The 21659-nt window shown below is 42.0% G+C and overlaps 1 protein-coding gene across 11 annotated transcripts in view; it reads right to left on the reverse strand.

Moving 5' to 3' along the window:
• Positions 1-21659, reverse strand: part of SEPTIN11 (septin 11) — a 122693-nt gene that overhangs the window by 5509 nt on the left and 95525 nt on the right. For all 11 annotated transcript variants that reach the window (XR_008296270.1, XM_027058797.2, XM_053217217.1 and 8 more), the window contains exons 4-9: positions 20536-20722; positions 17249-17410; positions 12477-12573; positions 11066-11234; positions 5098-5230; positions 3472-3659 (exon numbers count right to left, since the gene is read on the reverse strand). Coding sequence is in view for 10 of the 11 variants with exons in the window: in XM_027058797.2 (XP_026914598.1) it covers positions 3472-3659; positions 5098-5230; positions 11066-11234; positions 12477-12573; positions 17249-17410; positions 20536-20722 (936 nt within the window). In the remaining variant the exon portion in view is untranslated. The remainder of the gene's footprint in view (positions 1-3471; positions 3660-5097; positions 5231-11065; positions 11235-12476; positions 12574-17248; positions 17411-20535; positions 20723-21659) is intronic.

The raw sequence follows: 21659 nt of genomic DNA on the forward strand, positions 1-21659 counted from the left end.
ATGCTCATGCAATGATTATGGAATCGACAGAAATTAAAACCACAAATTTGAGTAAGCTATTCTACACGACAAGCAAAAGCAAAATTTTAATACTGAATTAACACATGGTTAGTTTCCGTTTGCATGTAATTTACGAGTGACTTCTTGAAACCACTACATGTGACAGTGGAAGGATTTGCTATTTGATTTTCATTTTCTCAAATAACATAAATCACAATCTATTAGGTTTGGTCATCACATCGGTACTGAATAGGAGCAACACCTTCCCATTACTGAGCGGCTGGAGTCAGAGAATAAATCTACAATAATGTCTTCAAAAGATGAACTTGGGGGCTGGGATACAGTGAGTGGTCATGCTATTAATCTACTTGGAAAGGGAAAACAGGATGAGCATCGTGTGGCTACAGCTACAGCAGGTGCCAGGAGCCTTCCCCCGCGTTTAGGTACAACGCAAAACCAAACCCAAGATCCGCACATCTAATTTTAGGCAAGTCTGAAACATGCAACTTCATTCCTTAGCAAGAATTAAAAAAAAAAAAAAAAAAAAAAAAAGTTGTGTTTTTTTTTTTTTTTTTTTTTTTTTTTAAGATGAGTGGATGACTGTATAAAACCATGGTTATCAGATGCCAGGTACAGTTTTAAAATGATGGATTTTAAAACTTCCTTTTGGGATGGATGAAACGTCACCACCAACGCCCACTGGCAATTGTGCAAAGTTTCAGAAAAGAATGCTGTCCACTGAACAACTTACCCTCGGGTACTCGCACCACTGCGGCATAGCCGCAAACAAGGGAAGTGCCTTGGTGGCCAGAAAGGGCAGGAGGTGGGGTCCGGCTAAAGGCAGTGCCAGGGTTAGCTCTACTTTGTCTGTAATCTTAGGGAAGGTTATATGCTCTCATGCCACTACAGCTCAAGTAGAAGCATAAAGCCTTACCTACGTTATAAAGGGAGCGTGTCATTAGAATAGAAAAAACAGAATTTAAAACTATTAGAAAAACTAATTTCCGAGGTGGAAGCATACCAGGTGAATAAATAAGCGTCTCTTTCGTAAAAATTGTCTCCCTGAAACAGAGCCAGCCCCTAAGTGGCATGTATGGTGACTCCAGCATCTCTTCCAGCTACACGAGGAGACAGGAGTCTCCCATTTATTTTCAAAGAGCTGCTCTGGTTACCCTGGTGACTGTCTTTCTGTGGTCCTCTCTAACCAGAACTCTCCCCTGGCTGGAAGGGGTGGCGGGGGCGGGAGAGGGGTGGTTAACTTTTATACTTCAGGCCTCCAACTTGCAGTTGCTTTCTGTGCTCAAATGGGAAAGTTGTAGAAAAGGTTAAGAACCTGCCAACACGTAGGTGCCATCATCAGGTACAAAACCTGGTCACTACTGCACACCAAATGAAGTCTAATTCTATTAATGATACACAAGAATGTATAAATAAGGCTAAAATAGAATTTGCACATACTTCATGTAAACTTGAAAAGCATTATACACAACTAAGGCCCAAGGCTGGGGTGAAAATAACCTAAAATGATCAAAAGGGCAAGGAAAAACCTCCCTACGCTGGGAAGTCTATTACTGGAGAGACCTTTTTTTAATGGAGGCACAGTACGGATCCGCTCTTGGAACTAGTATTGCTTAAAGGCACATCCAGCGTTCGTGAAATATCCTTGGAACACTGCTGGTCTTTTAAAAACATTTTTAGTTCTGAAACATGTACCTTTATGCACGTTAGTGCTTAAGGGTAAGAAAAACTTGACTTTGGGTTTCCTAAGCTGTGAGTCAGCAGCTTTTTTGTTTCATCCATGCCTATGGGTGTGGTCATTTACACACACACACACACACACACACACACACACACACTCTCTCTCTCTCTTTCTCTCTCTCTCATTTTTATCTTGGGTTAGTTAGGATCAACAAGTGTATAGATAGTGCCAAATGACTTTCATTTCATCTCTGAATCTCTGCATGGGGAACGTCACCATGAGTGACTGATACTCTCCCAACAAGCACAGCACAAGGCACTTTCTTGAACTGGATTAGAATCTAGGCAATTGTTACTCCCAGAATTAATCCAGCATAAGTAAAGTATCAGCCCTTGGGAGGCCTTGAACACTTGGGTCTGCACCAACCCCATAGAAATCACACCACATCTACGCCAGCTACTTTCTATTGCTTAGAAAACATGCTTATTTCTTTGCTCTCTTGACACATTTTCTGCTGTCTCAGAGCTTGGAAAGTCAAAGGCATAATTTAAAACTCTCTCCGTGTATCACTGTAGAAGTCTATTGTGCTTTCTGCCACAGGCAGTGTAATGAGGTCCCTCAGGGGTGAGTCTGCATGCTCACCAAGACTAAGGACACCACCACTGTGCCCAGTCCCCCATGATAGGTGTCAATTACTGCGCAGATTCAATCCTATCTGCTCTATTTGTTAAAATTTAATTCTTTGCCTACCCAAGTACCAACATTTTTATCGTTTACTTAATTGTCCGCTTTTCCCCTAGAATCTCGGCATCTAAGGATAAAGAGCAAGAATCCTGAAACACATTCGGGGCTGCCTTATCGCTGCCCTAGGAGCACCATGAGTTAGACCAAGCAGGGCAGTATCTGTGGGTTCGCCATCCAGCCGCCACAAAAGATTTCCTAGAAGGTACTGTACTGACCACTGTGCTTATTGTCAATCCAGTAGCGATTGTCATAAAACCGCACTCTCTAGTCGTTAAGGTGCTTTGATGTAGAGCTCCAAATCATGAGAGAATTTCAAGGCAGGCCCAAGTCTCCCACTGGATTCAGGCAGCCACTATTGGAGTATTACAGGAAGTGACTACTTTAAGAGCAGAATCTGACCCTTTGGCACATTAAATCAAAGCCATATTTTTAAAAAAAAAATTTTTTTTTTTTTGTATGGAGATAGGTGTGTTTTGAGGATTGGTGAGGGTGTCTTAACTGGAAGGGTATTTTGATCCCATTTCCACAATAAAACAATTCACCATCTTACTGAATTTAAGGGAAAACTTGTGGCCACTAACGGTTCGTCCCGATCTTCCATTTCGGAAACAAGGTTTTCGGTGACCGGCTTATCAAGCCTCACGACACAGGATAGAAAAATTTTAACAATCATCATTTTAGGATGCCCTTTATCAAGAGTCATGAGGATTGTCTCCAGGGAGTAGTGAAGAGATATGGACTGTCTTCTCAAGAGTCCTAGTGTTGGTGCAGAAGATGCCACCGGAGACAGCAGGTTCCTCCAGCCCTGATTGCTTGGTCATGTGGTCAAGTTTTATAAATTAATATTTCTGTACCCTTTACAAATACTTTAAAAACCTGTATCATCTTCCCTGCACTGTAGAGAAAAGACTTGCATTTATCTTTCTGGTAACAGACCAGTTTCCAGTCTGTAAATGGGAAAAAGTAGAAACATGCAAGAGGAATCAATGGTTAGAGGGCCCCGATGCATGGGGGGGACACCCGCTTACTTTTTCTTATCCTTGTCTTTCTTGGTTTGCTGGGCCCCAGACTGCTGTGCCTGGGACTGCAGGAGCTGAGCCGCTGCCTTCTTCTTCTGGAAGTTGTTCACCTCCTCCTCCAGCTCCTTCTTCTTGTCTTCCACTTTCTTCTTCTCTTCTTGGTGTGTCCGCTTTAGGAGGTCAAACTTCTCATGGAGCTGGAGAGGAAAAGAGGAGGCCAAGTTTGGTCAGGGGAGTGGAAAGTTACAGCTGAAGATCTTCTGCATCTGTTCAAACCCCAAACATGCCTCGTGTTCCTGCACATGCTTTAATCCCACGAGGGAAGCACCGTCTGGCACTCCTGGAGGAGCCAGGCTGAGAGGGCAAAGATCACCCCTCGGAGCCCTATGAGCCTTTGAGATTTGGAGCCTGTGGCACTCACTAAAGGGAATTCTGTTCATTTTTACTGATAATAAAATACATATTCATTGTAAAAAGCATAAGGAAGAAAATAAAAATTATCCATGCTCCTAACAGAAATTACCCAAGTGGTAATGGTAGTTCTTTATTTCTGGTCCTTTTTCAAAATGTATAATATACATTTACTTAGAGACATACACAGTGACCACAGATGATGTATGGTGTTCAAATAATAAGAATATGTTGGGAGATTTCTGGCAAATTTCTTGACAAACCAAATTCAGAAAATTATCACAAGGCAGAAACAAAAGCAGGAAGGAAGGAAGGGAGGGAGGGAGGAAGGGAAGAAAGAATGAAGGGAATAACTCTTACTAGATAATTCTAGATTTCCATCCAGCATCCACTTGGTATTTATAATCAACAACAAATAAGGCTCAACTTTCCTTTCTCTGTAGCAAAACTATACTGAGTGCTTAGCTATTTAAATAACCTCTAAATTTCAGTGGCCTTTATAAAGATAAATGAAAAGAGAATGATGAAGAAATTATTTAGACAATTTGGAAATGAATATAGCTATAGGTCATGCACTTGAGATACTCATTATCTGCCATCAGAGACAAACAGATTACTCTCCCTCCCTCCCCCTCTCACGCTCTCCGTATGAGATAAGTGTTATGCAGAAACCCATATAACCTTCTAGGAGGCAGTTAATCTGGCCTGGTCACGGGCAATGAGAGGAGTCAAAGGATGCTGGAGCAGGGAGAGCATGCCCACAAAGGAAGAAGATGCATATACAGATAGGGCATATGGAGACCATTACCCATCAGGTTGTGCCCACCCACTGTTTAGCTCACTGAGTTGGCTCATAGACTAAGACAATAATAGTAATAACAGTCCAGAATCCCAGCTCTTATGTTGCAAGACTTATAAATTAAGGAGATATTGAGCTACAGAGAACACGAGACCACACCTGAAGACCTAAGGTCTAGTTTTGGTTTCAGCTCTGCTACTTACTAGGTATGTGACTGCATAACTCATTTAAGCTTTATGGCTCTCAGTTTTATCATCTGTAAAATAGGAATAATACATGACCTGCTTCTCTTACCATGGTAGCTGCTCATGTGATAAAATATATGTAGAAAGTACTTAGGAGAGCATGAAGTTCTATATAATGTGAAGTATTAATAACACGTCTTACTTATTTTTCTCTCACTTGAAGGAGGACAGATGGCTTACCTCTTTCTCTGCCTCTTTGAGTTCAGCTTCTTTCTCCTTCACTCTCATAACAAACATTTGCCTCATTTCTTCTTCTTTCTTCTGAAGTTCTCCCAGAAATTCATTTCTTTTTGCTTCGTACGTCTCCTGAAGACTATTCAAAAGCCAAACCAAGGACAGTGTTGTGAAGTTGAATAGGAAATTTCAGCTCATATAATTTCTACTCATTGCTTCCAAAAAATAGGTAAGGCTGCCACTTACCATATCAAAGGACACATAAAATGGCACACCATCTTCTTTTGAGTTATGCAGTGATCAGAAAGACAAGCACATCAAGAGCCAGAGATGAGTCAATAAACACAATTTGGCAGTACATGGATGTCTTACTGGCTAAGTGTATCCTATCTCTATTCACACAGAGAAAGCCTGGGTTGGACTGGCTGGTATTTTCCAGATCAGCAAACAAGTAGACACCAAGATGAGAGTTAGAATTTTAAAAAATGAAGGTAGTAGTGTAGGGAGAGAGTGCAAAGGCACTGGAGCCACACACACCAGGGTTTGGATTCTGGCCACAGCAACTTACTGACTGATCTTGGGATGGGCACAGACCCTATGCTTCCGTGTTCTCTGTGTAAGATGCAGCTAAACCAGCATTTACCTTCTAGAGATAGGATTATGGGGATTCAGTGAGGGCAAAGTGAGTAAAGCATTCGATATACCATCAGTGCTTAGCAAATATTACCCTTCCCCACTCACCTCCCTCCAGCCCCCAATTCAGAAAACAGACTCAGTGAACCATCTAGAGACAATAGTATATCTAAACATATTATAGAAAATTGCTGCTTTTCAAGTTACATTATCAATTGAAAGTAGAGCAGGGAAGAGTTTTATTTTTATCTTAAATCCCATCCTCCTCCTGACTCTCTACAGAACGTTGAGCCCAATATTTTAAATTGAATGCTAGATTCAGCTTTACCTCTAAGTCAGAACAAATATATTGGCAGAAAAATTGCTTTTGGTAACACAACTTAAGAAAACACACCCCCATACCTACACAGAGAGACAAGTGCTGATATTTGATAAGGTGCGGTTTCTAGTTCTCCCTTGCAGTCTCCCTAGAACAGCACCCGTTACAGTAATGCGAGTCTGCAGAATATCCATCTCTACCCGTGGGCCGAATTCATCCTAAGTGCTGACTCCAAATTGGAGTGGCTAACCTGTGGATAACCCCGGGGACCATGCAGAGCTGCCTCCCAGCATCCACACTGGTCCTTTCAGAAGGAGAAAAAGGACATTCAGATAGTAGGAGCAAGCATGCATGGAGTCAAACAGTCAGAAAATGTCTTCAATAGGATTGCTTATACTTCTATAATCAACACTTTTATTGGTTGATTAAAAATAAGTTCTCCTACCCTCAAGGGTGTCCACACTAACCTGTTAATGAACAATCAAGCACTTTGAGTTTCCAGAGGTATATTTAGCTTTCACTTATGAAACAAACACATTTTGGGCCAATGTTGACATTGGCTAATACTAATAGCAATATTTAGACTTGAGATTTAAGATATATAGCCACGGAGATATAGAAATGTATTGACAGAACTAATTCATGGATTTGATTTTGCTTGTTAGCATCTAATAAACTCTTCATTACCAGTATTCAGATCAGAACTGCTGAAGGCAGAAGATGACCTCTCCCTGCTATAAAATTTGGGGGGAATCTCTGTTTTTTGTTTATGATAATGAATAGATCTCCCTTTTCAAGGGAAAGGAGAATGAGAACAGGTACTTCAGTTCAGACTTCATTCTGGTAATTCACACAGTGTAATTCTCTCTCTGTTACAATCTTCTGGAACTACCTAGTGAAGGGTATCCTGGAGAATAACACATCACCAGTGGTATGAAGCAATTTACACACAAGAATTCACTAATCCTTACACACCCAATAAGGTGGGTATTACTATCTACCTCCCACTTCACAGATGAAGAAACTTGGAGACAAGTGTTTAGTAATCTGTCCAGGTCACACAGTGAAGAGTAACAGACCTGGGATTTGCACCCAGGCCATCAAGCTCAGACAGGAACTCTATCCACTGCACTCCATTGCACAGAGGTCTGCATGTTCCCCAAAACAAATGGGTCTCATGAACCTGAAAACTTTGTGATCTCTTGAGAGAATAGTGGTAATTAAACCCTTTTTGTGACCTGACAAGAGTCAGGGGAAGGGGGCACTATGAGATAAGGAATGGGCAGTTTGGACAGGGACTGTTGGGGTAAAGTACAAAGGAGTCTCAGGAGAAAAGAATCAGGAACAGGATCAGTCCAGTCCCTATTGTGTCCTACATCCTCTTCCCTCTTCTGGCATCTTCAGATGCCAGCCGGAAGGGGCCAAGGTCTGAGGGAGGGGGACCTGGCTCCAGAGAATGCATGCTGCTCTGGTTGGGCTGAAGACCACAGGGCAGCAGGTGGTAAGATGGGCACAGGAGAAAGCAAGCTGACATGTGGGTAGGTAGGTAGACAGACAGATACACAGATTCTGCCACAGGACAACAAAGACACAACTCTAAATTGAGGCAGGTCAAGGACACCACCAGAAATACACTCAGTTAGCTTTACTGGCTCCGACGTACTTCCAAGGCTTTCGTACAGCCTCTTACTGTGTTTGTCCAGCTCCTGGTTTTGCTTCCTGCTGTACGATATATTCAGGTGATGGCTGCCCCTTACTAGCCTTGGCTTTAGAGATTACTCTGTGCTTTATAAACACAAGAGCAGCTTGGAGGACAAAGAGTGGATACCGGGTGCTCAAAGGAAGGATGGACCTCACTGTACACCCACAAAGAAATCCTCTGCTTTGGGAATATACTTATATTCCTCCCAGCTCACCCAAAATTCACATGGAAAAAAATCCAAGAGCATCTTGGAATGATGGCTTTGAAGATGAAATTTTGGGAAACCACTCAAATCAGCAGCAGCTTTTGCTTCCCCTTAATTGTGGTGCCCTTCATGCAGGGTCCCCTCACTGCACCCCTTCAGTGTGGTCCCAGGCTCAAGAAGTGCCGGGGATGCTGGAAATGCCTCAGAGGGAAAGTCTGAGACATCTATAAAATGTTGCTACTGCCAATGTCAGAGAAACTGCCTGTGGTCTCTTCCAGGAGTTTTATGGTTTCAGAGCTCACATTTAGGCCTTTAATCCATTTTGAGTTTATTTATATGCATGGTGTGAAAAGTGGTCCACTTTCATTCTTTTGCATGTAGCTGCCCAGTTTTCCCAACACCGTTTATTGAAGAGACTATCTTTTCCCCATTGCATATTCTTGCCTCCTTTGTCACAGATTCTGACCACAGAAGGGTGAGTTTATTTCTGTGATCTCTACCCTGTTCCACTGATCTATGGGTCTATCTTTGTGCCAGTACCAAACTGTTTCAATTACTAGACGCTTGTAGTATATCTTGAAATCTGGGATTACGATACCTCCAGCTTTGTTCTTCTTTCTAGATATGTCTCCTCAGGCAAGGGAAACAAAAGCAAAAATAAACTATTTGGACTGCATCAAAATAAAAAACTTCTGCACAGCAAAGGAAATCAACAAAATGGCAAGGTAACCTACTGAACGGGAGAAAATATTTGCAAATGAAATAGCTGATAAGGCAGAGGACCTGAATAGATATTTTTCCAAAGAAGACATACAGACATACAGATGAAAAGATGCTCAATATTACTAATCATCAGGGAAATACAAATCAAAATCACAATGAGATATCACCTTATGCTTTTCAAAATGGCTAATATCAAAAAGACAAGAAATAATAAGCAGTGGTGAGGACGTGGAGAAAAGAGAACCCTCATGCACTTTTGGTGGGAATGTAAATCGGTGCGACCACTGTGGAAAACGGTATGGAGATTCTTCAAAAAATTAAAAATAGAAATACCATATAATCTAGCAATTCTACTACTGAATATTTACCTAAAGAAAATAAAAATATTAGTTTGAAAAGATATGTGTACTTTATGTTTATTGCAGCATTATTTATAATAGTCAAGATATGGAAGGAACTTGAGCACCCACCAATAAATGGGTGGATAAAGAAAATGTGGCATGTATACACAATGGAATATTGTTCAGCTTATTTAAAAAAAGAATGAGATAGGGGCACCTGGGTGGCTCAGTCGGTTAAGCAGCCGACTTCGGCTCAGGTCGTGATCTCACAGTCCGTGAGTTCAAGCCCTGCGTCGGGCTCTGTACTGACAGCTCAGAGCCTGGAGCCTGTTTCAGATTCTGTGTCTCCCTCTCTCTGACCCTCCCCTGTTCATGCTCTGTCTCTCCCTGTCTCAAAAATAAATAAAACGTTAAAAAAAAAAAAAAAAAAAAAAAAAGAATGAGATATTGCTATTTGTGACAACATGGATAGACCCAGAGGATATTATGCTAAGTGAAATAAGTTGAGCAGAGAAAGACAAATCCCATATGGTTTCATTTATATGTGGAATCTAAAAAAAATAATAATAATAATAAACGAACAAAGCAACAAACAAGCAAACAAAAACCAGACCCTTAAATATAAAGAACAAACTGGTGGTTGCCAGAGGGGAGGTGGATCAGGGGAATGGGTGTAATAGGTAAAGAGGATTAAGAGGTACAGACTTCCAGTTATACAATAAGTAAGTCATGGAGATGACAAGTACAGCATGGGCAATATAATCAATGATATTGTAATAATGTTGTTTGGTGACAGACAATGACCACTGAGGAAGGTACAGAATTACTGAATCACTGTGTTGTACATCTGAAACGAATATAATACTGTATGTTAATTATACCTCAATAAAAAAAATAAATATAGTGAGATGTAAAAACAAAACAAAACAAAACAAAACAAAACAAAACAAAACAAAACAAAACGGAAACCTTAGGCCAGAAGAAATGGAACCAAATGGGACATGGAAGATGTGTGAATAAAGCATATCCTCTACAAGTCAAAAGGCCTGGACAACATCTGCCATCATCCTGAAGTCCCTGAAGTGAGCGAGGCCAGAGCAGGAGGCTGCACCCAGCTTGGCCAGGCCTTCAAGAGCTCTGCTGGACCTACCCAGCAACACCTCCTTCTGGTGGGCAGTTACCCTGCGCTTGCAGGAGGTATTTTAATTTAAATGCCAAAAACAGAGACAGCAGAAGACCAAGGAACGGCAGCCCCTAATTATGCCCAGGCACACCTCACATCACCTCAACTGAAATCTCCATTAAGACCCAGTGTGGGCCCAGTTTGGACAAAGCAATCCTCTTCTGGGCCCACAGGTGGCAAACCTGGCCTGGTGGCCCTGCCTTCCCTCCCCACTCTGTGGCCAACGTACTCAGCCCCTGCCGCCCCTCCCCCACGGCCTAGGTTCTGACAGCAGCTGGGCCTTTGCTGGGCCGCTAATTCTGCATTAATTCCCCCCTTCACATTTTGCCACTTCATCTCCATCCATCGATGATGTGGGAAAACACACAAGAAACTTTCTACAAGTTATTCCCTTTCTTCCTCATTAGTTGTTAGCATTGGACTGAAACACAGAGAGCTGATAAGAGTCCTGGGAAGTGAAACCTGGCTGGCAACCATGAATGAATGGAGCAAACTGTACTGAGCGGCCACACCTCTGTAAATGCCTAGACCAGGCTCTGTGCCTCTGTGAGTATAATGATTAAGAGCAGGGGTTCAAAACTCACTCCATCACTTCCTACTTGTAGGACCTTGGGTAGGTTGCTTACACTTTCAGTGCCTTAGTTTCCTCATCTGTAAAATGAGGATGGCAATGACATCATCTACATCGCTTAGTTGAGATAATACCAATAAAGTGGTTATCGCAATGCCTGGCAATTATGCTTACTAACGTGTCCCCACCAGGTCCCTCAATCACTGCTATCTCAATCTGACAAGCATTTTGGTGATGGAACAACACACCATTCAAGCCACTGTCTGGGAAACAGCTGATTGCTAGGTGCCCTCATACCTGAAGGGCTTGCTGTCAGGGTCAGTGTCCTTGAACCCCATCTCCTCAAGCTTACAGCGCCGATACAGTTCATAATGGCGGGTGTGAGTCTGTTCTCGCAAATCTTCCATGTTCACGCGGATCAGCATCTCTCGAAGTTTCACAAAATCACAGTGGTTTTCATTCTCAACTGCAAGAGATGGGAAGGTGGAAGCGGCTATCAGCAATGACATCCCTAAAAATCTGAAGTGACACTTTCAAAAAGTTATCACCATCGCTCCTGAAATCTCAAAGCTGTGTGAAGACCCTTCACTGGATTCGCCTTACATTCCCAATGAGGACAAGATTTTCGACAATGTGGACCATAATGTTGATGACCACAGTGATCGCAGAGTGTCTGCTCAGGGCAGGGCATTGCAAGAGGAACTTTATAAATATTGTCTTTATCCTTCAGAACAATTCTGCCAAGTAGGCATTGCGACTCTCGTCTTGTAGATGCAGAAGCAAGGCTTTGGTAAGGAAGCTGACTTCCTGAGTACTGGGAGCAGAGTCTATGTTCAAACACAACATCTGGCTGCAAAGCCAGGTCTATTTCCACTACTCCGTGCCCCCTGGAAGTATACAAGGCAGGTTCTACATACCACTTCCCTTAATTTCATCAACACTATGAAAAAAGCTTTATTATAGAGAAATAGGTAAGATTCATAAAAATTGTAATTTTCTTAGAGATCTGAAAGGTACAATTTCTTTTCCCTTCTCACAGATTTATTGCCTTTATTCAGAAAAAAAGAAAAGGGGGACTGATAGATCTTAAACTAATGAAGAAACTTTCTATAGCTATCCTACTTAACCTATAGCATCAGATGTCCTCCCTCAAAACACACAAAGGCAGGAAAATAGGGTCCTTGCCTATCAAAGTGACATATGGGAAGCTTCTTCAGGTCAGAGACTATGATCATGTCTCCCAGCACCAAATAGGTCATAATTCTCAGATATCCACTGAGATAACATTTAATTGGAAGACAGGTTTTCCAGAGATAATGGAGAAACAAGTAACTTCTTGTTTACAAGAAACCTTTTGCAGCTTTCTTACTATACTTTGCTGATGAAACTGGTATGAAAGTTGTTGAAACTTCTAGGGAAGAGCTCTTTTCTACCAGGAATTTGTACTCAATTTGCCACATAAGCCAATATTCTTGAGGGGCTGCCTCACCGGAAGTAGGGCACTGTGGTCACTTCTCCCCACCATCTACCTACTTGGTCACAGGGTCTTGCTTCCTCACTTCACAACTGCCATGTGTACAACCCTCCCTTCGTCCTGCCTTTGGTTGAGGACCTCCCCCAAAACCTCCCCAAACAGGGCAGAGAGAGAAGAAGCGAGTCACCACAGGAGTTAAATGTGGAGACCCCCTTCCCCCTAATGTGCACATACCCTGCACCACACCCCAGGGGTACTGCCTGGCCTTCGCCATCTTGTTGCCGATCTTCACCTCTTCAGTGCTGCCGACCACAGCAAACGGGAGATGGACCTGAGAAGCAACACAAGGACAGAGTTGTTACCTTCTCCAGGTGTTGCCCAGGCTGGTTCTCCACCTTGCCTAGGCTCTGCCCCTTCTGCCAGCCTCACTTAGTGAGGGGGAGACAAAGGGAAGGGTGGGTAGAAGAGGGAGGAAGCTCTGCAGGTCAGCAGAGGTGGGCTTCGTGTACCCCACCCCTCCTATGACCAAATATTGATTATGTGGTATGAGCTAGATTCAAAGGAAACCGTAGGTGTCTTTGCAACCACACAGGAAGCTTCAGACACATGTTGTCCAAGACTGTAGCCACTAATATATGTGGCCACTGAGCATCAGAAACAGGGCTTACAGGATCAAGAAACTGAATTTTAGTTTTATATACTTGTTTTTCTTTTCTTTTTTAAGTACAGTTATTTTGAGAGAGACAGAGACAGCGCAAGTAGGGGAAGGGCAGAGAGAGAGGGAGGGAGAATCCCAAGCAGGCCTTGACAGCAGAGCCCCATGTGAGGCTCGAACTCTCAAACCAAGAGATCATGACCTAAGCTGAAATTAAGAGTTGGGGGCTTAACCAACTGAGCCACGCAGATGTCCCACTTTTATTTACTTTTAATTATTTTACCTTTGAACTTAAAAATATAACAAAATATTTTTCCGTGAAATAGAACTGTATTGTTTTGGGACTGCACTTCATTTTGTTTTAAACTTAAATTTTCTAAAAAAAAAAAAAAAAAAAAAAAAAAACTAAAAAACTAGTTTACTCAATGTGGATGCAAACATTAGAGGAAAATTATCTTTTTGGTACTTATTTCATGTTGAAAAATTTTCAAGTGTGTTAGGAGTAATTTGGGTATGCTTCCAAATTGGGATATGCTGTAACTATAAAATATACATTGGATTTCAAAGACTTACTATGAAAATATCTCATTAATTTTTATATTGATTGCATATTGAAATAATATTTTATTTTTTTTTTTTTAACATTTATTTATTTTTGAGACAGAGAGAGACAGAGCATGAACGGGGGAAGGTCAGAGAGAGAGGGAGACACAGAATTGGAAGCAGGCTCCAGGCTCTGAGCCATCAGTCCAGAGCCCGATGCGGGACTCGAACTCACAGACCGGGAGATCGTGACCCAAGCTGAAGTCGGACGCTTAACCGACTGAGCCACCCAGGCGCCCCTTGAAATAATATTTTAAATATATTCAGTTAAATACGTTTTTAATTAATTTCACATTTCTTTTTACTTTTTTTAATGTGACTACTGGGAAATGTTAAATTGTTTGTGTGGTTCATATTATATTTCTAACAGCATTGCTTTACAGTTGGCCATTGCACAAAATTCAAATCAGAACTACATTTTAGCCCAAATTATTGGCCCAAGCCTTGCAACCCAGACTTCTACCAAGCAGAGGTGGTGTTCAAAACAACTGACTATTTCACGTTGCTTTATTTGGTAGCTATGGCTACATTCTGGGAGTGCAGGTGGTGGGGACAGTAATTCCATCTTTTTTTCTATTAAAATGTAAGAATAATAAGATCTGAAATGGTTGTTCTGAGAATTATTATTTCAGTTCCTTGATCCACTGCTCTTCTACTGTAGGCAAGTTGAGAAAGATGAGAATGTCCTACAGCCAAATCCTCTCCCACAGAGGACATAACCCTCAGCCCAGGATGCCCAGGTGGTACTTCATTTGCTGCTCAAGATACTTATATTCTCTGGTTCATCTCATACTGTATAGGAAGGAAAGAAAGCACATTCCTTTCACAGACTCCAAGTCTGGAACTGTAATGTGTCCCCTGAAGTTGAGGAGCAACAGGGCCCCGCTGGCCACCATTCTGCCATAATGACCAAGGAAAGAGTTTTCTCCGCTCACACTGAGTGACAAAAGCAACTGCCAGTGAAATCTGTTTTCCACATATCATATGGGATTTCATCACCAGGAATTATTGGCAAGGAAGAGACTTAAAAAAAAAATCTTGTTAAAGAACAAGATTAATTTCGGACTATCAGTTTGATTAATCTGATAAAGAGACAAAGAGCCAGGATTCATGGGTCTTTTTTCTAATGTTTATTTTTGAGAGAGAGAGAGAGAGAGAGAGAGAGAGAGAGAGAGAGAGAGAGAGATTGAGTGAGTGGGCGAGGGGCAGAAAGAGAGGGAGACACAGAATCTGAAGCAGGCTCCAGGCTCCGAGCTATCAGCACAGAGCCCAATGCGGGGCTCAAACCCAGTAACTACGAGAACATGACCTGAGCCAAAGTCGGATGTTTAACCGAATGAGCCACCCAGGCATCCCCACGGGTAGTTTCTTTCCAAGAAATTTAACACAAATGTAGTTTCATGAGCACCCAAAATAATTTAAAAGGAAGGGGAGAGATATAAAGAGAACATTAGACAATATTCACTCATGTCATTTATTGAATCCTATGCTGAAGTTCTACAGCAGAAGAACCCCAAACTGAAGTTCTACAGCAGAATAAACCAGCGCTATCTCAGCCTGGGCTCTAATGATGCTGTAAAACAGGCACACTGCTCTGCTGGCACTGGAGCTGAGCTGCCTGCATTCAAATCCTCCCTGCATGACCGATGGCTGGACCATGCCAGGCTGCAGTTTCCTCATATGCGAGTTAGGGATAATAATAGTGCCTACCTATGGGACTGGTGTGAGGATTAGATGTAAATAAAACCTCTCACGGTGGCTGATGCACAGTAAATCCTCCATAAATGTCAAAAATGTCTGGTGCTATGATGGCTATGAAACTCTCAGTACCTATAGCCAGAGAATTTTAGACGTGGGAGAGACCTCACATATTATCCATTTCGATCCTGCTTCTACAGTATCTAAATGAGTTGAGATACGGAATCTGTTGTCCACCACCTTGTGATGGGAACTCACTCCTTCCACAGGGTGCTTGCTGTGCTGCGGTGGCACCGATGGCCAAATGTTCATTTCTCGCTGGGCCCAAACCCCTCACTACCCTGCAGTTCTGTCTTTTGAATGAGAACAGTTACCCTCCGTCATGATGACCTTCCTTTCGTACCCCCTCCGGCCATCCTCCCAGGAAGAATCTGCTCCCCAGTTTTCACAAATTCCAGAGTCTTCACGGTCCTGGCCACAGGAGCAAGACAACCAGAGTAGGTCACACAACTCCGAGTGTGACCACACTAGAGCAAAGTGGAGAATGGACAATCTCTTTTCTAATGGGCCCTTAAATTTTCAATTCATACAAACAGCCCCAGAGAAGGGAGAAGTTACATTTGCTTCCAAAGTCCTAGTCATATTGGGAATAATTTAAGGAAAATATTCCTCCATAAATGATAACAGTGCTATATAGAAAAGTCCGTATGCTGAACTGAAGAAACAAGGAGTTTTGTGAAATATCTCTGTTCCCCTAAATTATGATAGCAAACAACACAAAACTGGGATCAGGGTTGAAATCTTAGTGCTGCTTTGACCAAGCCATTTAATTCTCTAGATGAGCTTCAGTCTGAGTCCCTTTATATGAAATGTCCAGAATAGGCAAATGTCCAGAAGAGACAAGAAAGTAGAGTAGTAGTTACCTAGGGCTGGGATGGTTAGAGGGTTGACAACTAAAAGGAACATGATTTCTTTTTCAGGTGATGAAAAGGTTCTAAAATTGGCGGTGGCAATGGTTGCACAACTGTGTGAATATACTAAAAACCACTGAATTGTATGCTTTAAACGGGTAACTTGTACAGTACATCAATTATATCTCAATATGGCTGTTAAAAAGAGTGCCTTCAGGGCAATTTAATAATGACTTCATTAGACACTTTTCATGATCAGATCTAAGGAAAGTAGAACACAGCTCAACCTACCACAATTTAAAAATGTACACTGACTTCTGCTGCCACCAGCATACTTTTGAATCAATTTTTAGCACGTATTCAGGGGAAGGCAACTTATTTAATAGCTTCTAATTATATTTCACAGAAGCTAACCTACAATTTTAAGAATCCCAAAAGCCATCATTGGTCATCTACTATGTGCAAAGGATGCTAGTTTTACACAAGTTATGCATTCCCAAATGGAAAAAAAAAAGTATAGGAATTGTGGCCCAGAGATGAGCCATGTATCTCTTTGTGAGATACACAAAGAGGCAGTGAGAAAGATTCAGGCATCAGCAGATAGCATAGAGGACACGGACATCATATCACAGGTGCACTTAGAATTGCTGAAGCTTTACTCAGTTCTCTCGTTCTCTGCCTGTGACATGGAGAAATTATACCCTCAACTGCCAATTAACCTAATGATTCAGGAAAGAGTAGGGGAAACAGAATGGAGTGAAAGGCAGGAACCCATCACAGAAGCAAAAGGAAGGCAGGTGGAGATATTTCTGCCAACAATGGCAGAAACAAGCAGAGATCTATTTCCTTTAAGCTGCTTTGTGTGAGATGGTGCTGGGCTGGCATTCCCAAGAGGTCTGCTGTAGAAATTCTGCCTGTTGGAGCAGGAAGGAAACTGGAGATAGGCTTGTCTAACTTTCCCATTTGATAGATGGATACCCTGAGGAGTAGGGTGGTTAAATGACTTGCCATAGCGGCAGAGCTGGGCAACGCTAAAGAATCCGATTCCTGGCCCAGTGCTCCAGTCACTCTACAATGCTGCTACCAAGAAAAGCTTTCAGGACAATTTCTGGTAGGTTCTTCCTAACTTGAGGACTTACACTCATTGTTGCATTAATCTCTGCCACCGTTTCTTCATCTGTGGGGAACTGATATATCTGGACTCCATTGCTGACTAGTTCACTCATGATCTTACTCTTGAATTTGTGCAATTCATTTTTGGCAATCGTGTCAGCTTTTGCAATTATTGGAATGATGTTCACCTATAAAACAAACATACCCATTTTTACACAATTCCAATATAAGAAAAATAAGACAAATGAATGAAACATAACAAAAGTTGTAAAGCTTCACTTAAAAAATAGATATTGAAAATAAGGCTTTGTGCCCAGAGGGAAAATTAAGAAGACATGGATAATCTTTTAGCTCCATCTGTGAACACTTTTACTTCCTCCCATCCGGCACTGACAGCATACTTGTAATTTCCTCTTCTGTGCTACCTCATTTTTTTTTTTTTAACAGAGTAGAAGGAAGTGTTACTCTATGACAAATAGCAATAACAAAGAAGCCTATTCTTTGAATAACCAACCACTCCTTTTAGACCCCTCCCAGCTATTTTAAAAGCTTGATTTTTGCATGTTCCTCACAGCGCAAAGCAAAGACTGTGTTAGAATAGTGGAATATTCATCTCTATGCAGGATAACACCCTCTCTTTTTTTCTAATGACTACTAGGGGTAGAGAACCTACGTATTAACCAGAACAAAGACGGCTTCACCTACTTTTAAAGTTTTCAAAATCACACCAATTAATTCTTTTGAAACACCAGCTTCTAGCACATTACTTCTTCATGTCAGAATGAAACCTAGCGGCAGAGGCTCGCTTTCAGACCATTGACTACAGAGACCAGGGAGAAGGCAGAGTTTGAAAACAGTGGCAGAAAGCCCAGTGTGAGAGCTGAGGACACCCTCAAGCCCAAGCCTCAAACCCCAAAGTGGGTCATTCTCCCAACTTTGCCCAGCACTGCCCACACAGCACATTTTTAAAAATTCGTTTTTTAAGATTAACTTTCTTCCACTCCCTGGTAGCCACAGAGGTTTCAGTAAGACACAACTGACATCTGACACCTGGGGCCATGCTCTCCCAGCTCAGGGGAAAGGGGGACAGACTCAGTGAGAAAGCCACACTAGCAAGAGATGAGGGAGTCCTTAGGGAGGTTTTCTTGGCCATGTCTGCATTCCTTTGCTTCTTTTATTCCAAGAGCCGAATCAAAACCCCTGATACACCACAATGAGAAGACATGTGGATAGAATAACATATTCTTCACCTATTCCTCCACCCACTCCTACCTCATCATGCTTGGACTCATCCAGCAAGAGAAACACTAATGGTGGGGATATGTCTGGGTCAGAGCCCAAGAAACAGAACACTTCCCCGTTGTTCTTGTTGGTTATCTTCTGTACATGTTTAGTATTCAGTGACTATTACACAGACAAAATGGCAGAGGTTCATACTTTCTTGACCAGTTTGATCAGAGTAGATAGACGCCACAGGCAATTGAGATTTAAAACCTCTTTTTCCTCAGTGGCAGGTGCTTGAAAATCATTTCTGAAATTATATGTTTATGATATATATACTTAAGCACCTTAACTCTTCACTTCATTTGTATAAACAACCTTTGCAAATACCATTTTCAGATGCTCTCCAGCCCTCCATCTCTACAGCAGTATCGGTTCTTTAAGAGCAGTTTAACCTGTTTTCAGGGACTTTTTTTTCCAGCTGTGTTCATTTGCCTTATTTTCTTTCCCTTTTTAAACCAGCCCTACTAAGCATAACCCTTTGTTGAATATTTGCCGGGCTTGGTCCACAAACATGGCCTCAGTTAGGACACCACCTCCATCTCTGCCCCTCCCCAGCCCTGTTACCAGGGACACGGCAGCCTGGGGAGCCAGCCTCATGGCCCAGAGCCCTCAACTGCCTGCCTGCCCGTGGCTCACTGTTGCGGACACAAATGCATGAAAAGGATTCTATTTATTCTCCCGAGAGTCCTCCAGCTGCAATAGTCCCTTCACATCACTAGACCATTTTTCTGTAAACCAAGGTGTCTGTGCATGCTGGAAGCCCAAGGAACCTGGCCCTGTGTCAGCCACTGCAGCCCATTTGGCGGCCAGTTCAGCCAGAGGCCTCGGGGACAGCTGGTCGTCTGACTGCTCTCCATTACGTTCCTCTGGAGAGAAAGCATCTTTCAAACAGCATTGTTTGGACAAAAAAATAACACCCAACAAAACCCCCTAAAGATGATACAACTTTTTATGGAACTCCAAGGAAAGTTAAAAAAAATACCACAGCTTCTTTTTCTGGCTGTTTTCCTTTTCATTTGCTTCTTCAATTCAGAATATACTGCTTTCCATTTATTTCAAAATGAAAAATCAAATTAATTGTAAAGTACATCACTTAATGTTATCAAACTTATCAGTACCTTTCTTCAAATGTTGTAAAAGGAAGAGTTTATTAATGTGGAAAGCCCAGGTGTCAAACTGAAACCACTTTTTAAAAACATTTGGGTGCAATTCAGTTTTAAATCTAAGAAGCTGGACTGTCCTTATCACATAAGGAAAAAAATTAACACCTTTTTTTTTCACTCAAAACTTCATATTAAAGTCAAACCTTTAAAACATAAATTTAGAGAAGGTTTTAGGAAAGTAAACAATTTGTGACTTTATATTTCAATCTCCCTAAATTTAACCCTTCCTATGACCATTTAGATGTCTCCGCTATATAATTCCCCAACCTTCATCAGAGCATTCGCTGGTGCTAATTTAAGAACTAAAAATACTTGGTAAAGAGCTCCATGGTTTTATTTGTTTGTTTTATTTTGTTTAGCCTAACATCCAGAGGTTTTGAAGCATTTTTCTCACATTGCTAAACCCTATTGTTCTGTAAACCAGAAAAGACAATTATGGGGTTGGAGGAAGGGGGAGGGATGAATAGGCAAGAGCACAGAGGAGTTTGGGGGCAGGAAAACTACTCTGTATGCCTCCACGATACAGGTCTTTGTAGGTTTGTCCAAGCCCACAGGCTGTGCACCAATAAAAGTGAACCCTAATGTAAATAACAGACTTTGGGTGATTATGGTGTGTCAACATAGATGCGTTGACTGTAACAACCCATCAATGGGACCCATCGGGTGGGGGTGCTGATGTGGGGCAGGGGTATACATGCGTCTCTGTACCTTCCTCTTAATTTTGCTGTGAACCTAAAACTGCTACAATAAACTGTCTTGTAAAACAAAACAACTCCAATTACATTAAAAGAAGGAAATAAGTCAGGGCCTTCAGATAAAGGTGATCCAAAAGGCGAGTGGATAGTCACCAAAGTGTCAGTGAGTACCTTGCTGTCCAGCTTTTTCATGGTGACTAGGTCCAGAGACTTCAGTGAATGGCCAGTAGGGGCAATGAAGTAGAGGCATGCATGGATCCTGGTGTCGTGGTAGTTGAAGAGAGAACGTTTGATCTTCAATTCCTCTTGTAAGTAGGCTTCAAATTGAGCATCAATATATTCCACTATTGGCTTGTAGCTAGAATGCAGAAGAATTTTTTTTTTTTTTTAAACACATCTTCAAATCAGCATATTTCTAGCCTTCAACCTCTTGTGCAGCTCCATGCAGGCAGTCAAGTCTTCAATGGTTCCCTCTCCTAAGAGCTGAAGTCCCAGTTCCTTACCTGGGCATCCCAGGCCTTCCATCATCTGGTCCCTGAACATCTCTCCAGCTCCTCTCTCCCACTTCCTCCCTGGCTCACCATTTCTGTCCCAGTCATCACACACAGCTGCCTTCATGACCTGGTTCATGCTAACCCCCTACCCGGAACAGTCTCCTTCCTAGTATTCCCCTGGCTAACATTCATCCTTTAAAGCAGAGATTATAAATATGTGAACCATGCTGTCACTTCCCATGGAAGACATTACTAAGACATTGTGGCATTCTTTCCTGCTGGGTCAAAATGGAAGTCTCAAAATCTGTCTCAGTAAAGTGATTTTGACAACCTCTACCAACTGATTGGCTTTGGCGCACAAAAGGAAAGTGGTTTTTGATTTCAGGCTATGGCATAACCTAGTGGGAGCTCTGCCCCCATGCTCTGTCCCATTCCTCCAGAGATGAGGGCCCCTCTGTGCTCTCATCTAGCCCAGTGCTCCTGGGCCATTATAGGCTTCAAGATTATTTCCAACTCTGAAATTTTATGATTTGAATGTAAACTCTATATCCCTTTCTTCTCACCAAATCATAATTCAAATTTGTTTTGAATAATTATGTATGATTCTATTAGCAGACCATCATCATTAATAACATATTGGAAAAAAGCATTCAATAAACCATATGTTCTCCAAGGACTAAGCAGTACATTAGGTAGGTTGCTGCGGAAAAGCTATAAACTTTCAGGTTTCCAGGGACCTGCTCAGGAGAAACCAGTGAGATTGGGTTACTAGGAACACAATGGGTTAATTCTCCCCAAACC

This window comes from Acinonyx jubatus, chromosome B1, assembly GCF_027475565.1.
Source record: "Acinonyx jubatus isolate Ajub_Pintada_27869175 chromosome B1, VMU_Ajub_asm_v1.0, whole genome shotgun sequence".
In the NCBI taxonomy this organism is placed as follows: domain Eukaryota; kingdom Metazoa; phylum Chordata; class Mammalia; order Carnivora; family Felidae; genus Acinonyx; species Acinonyx jubatus.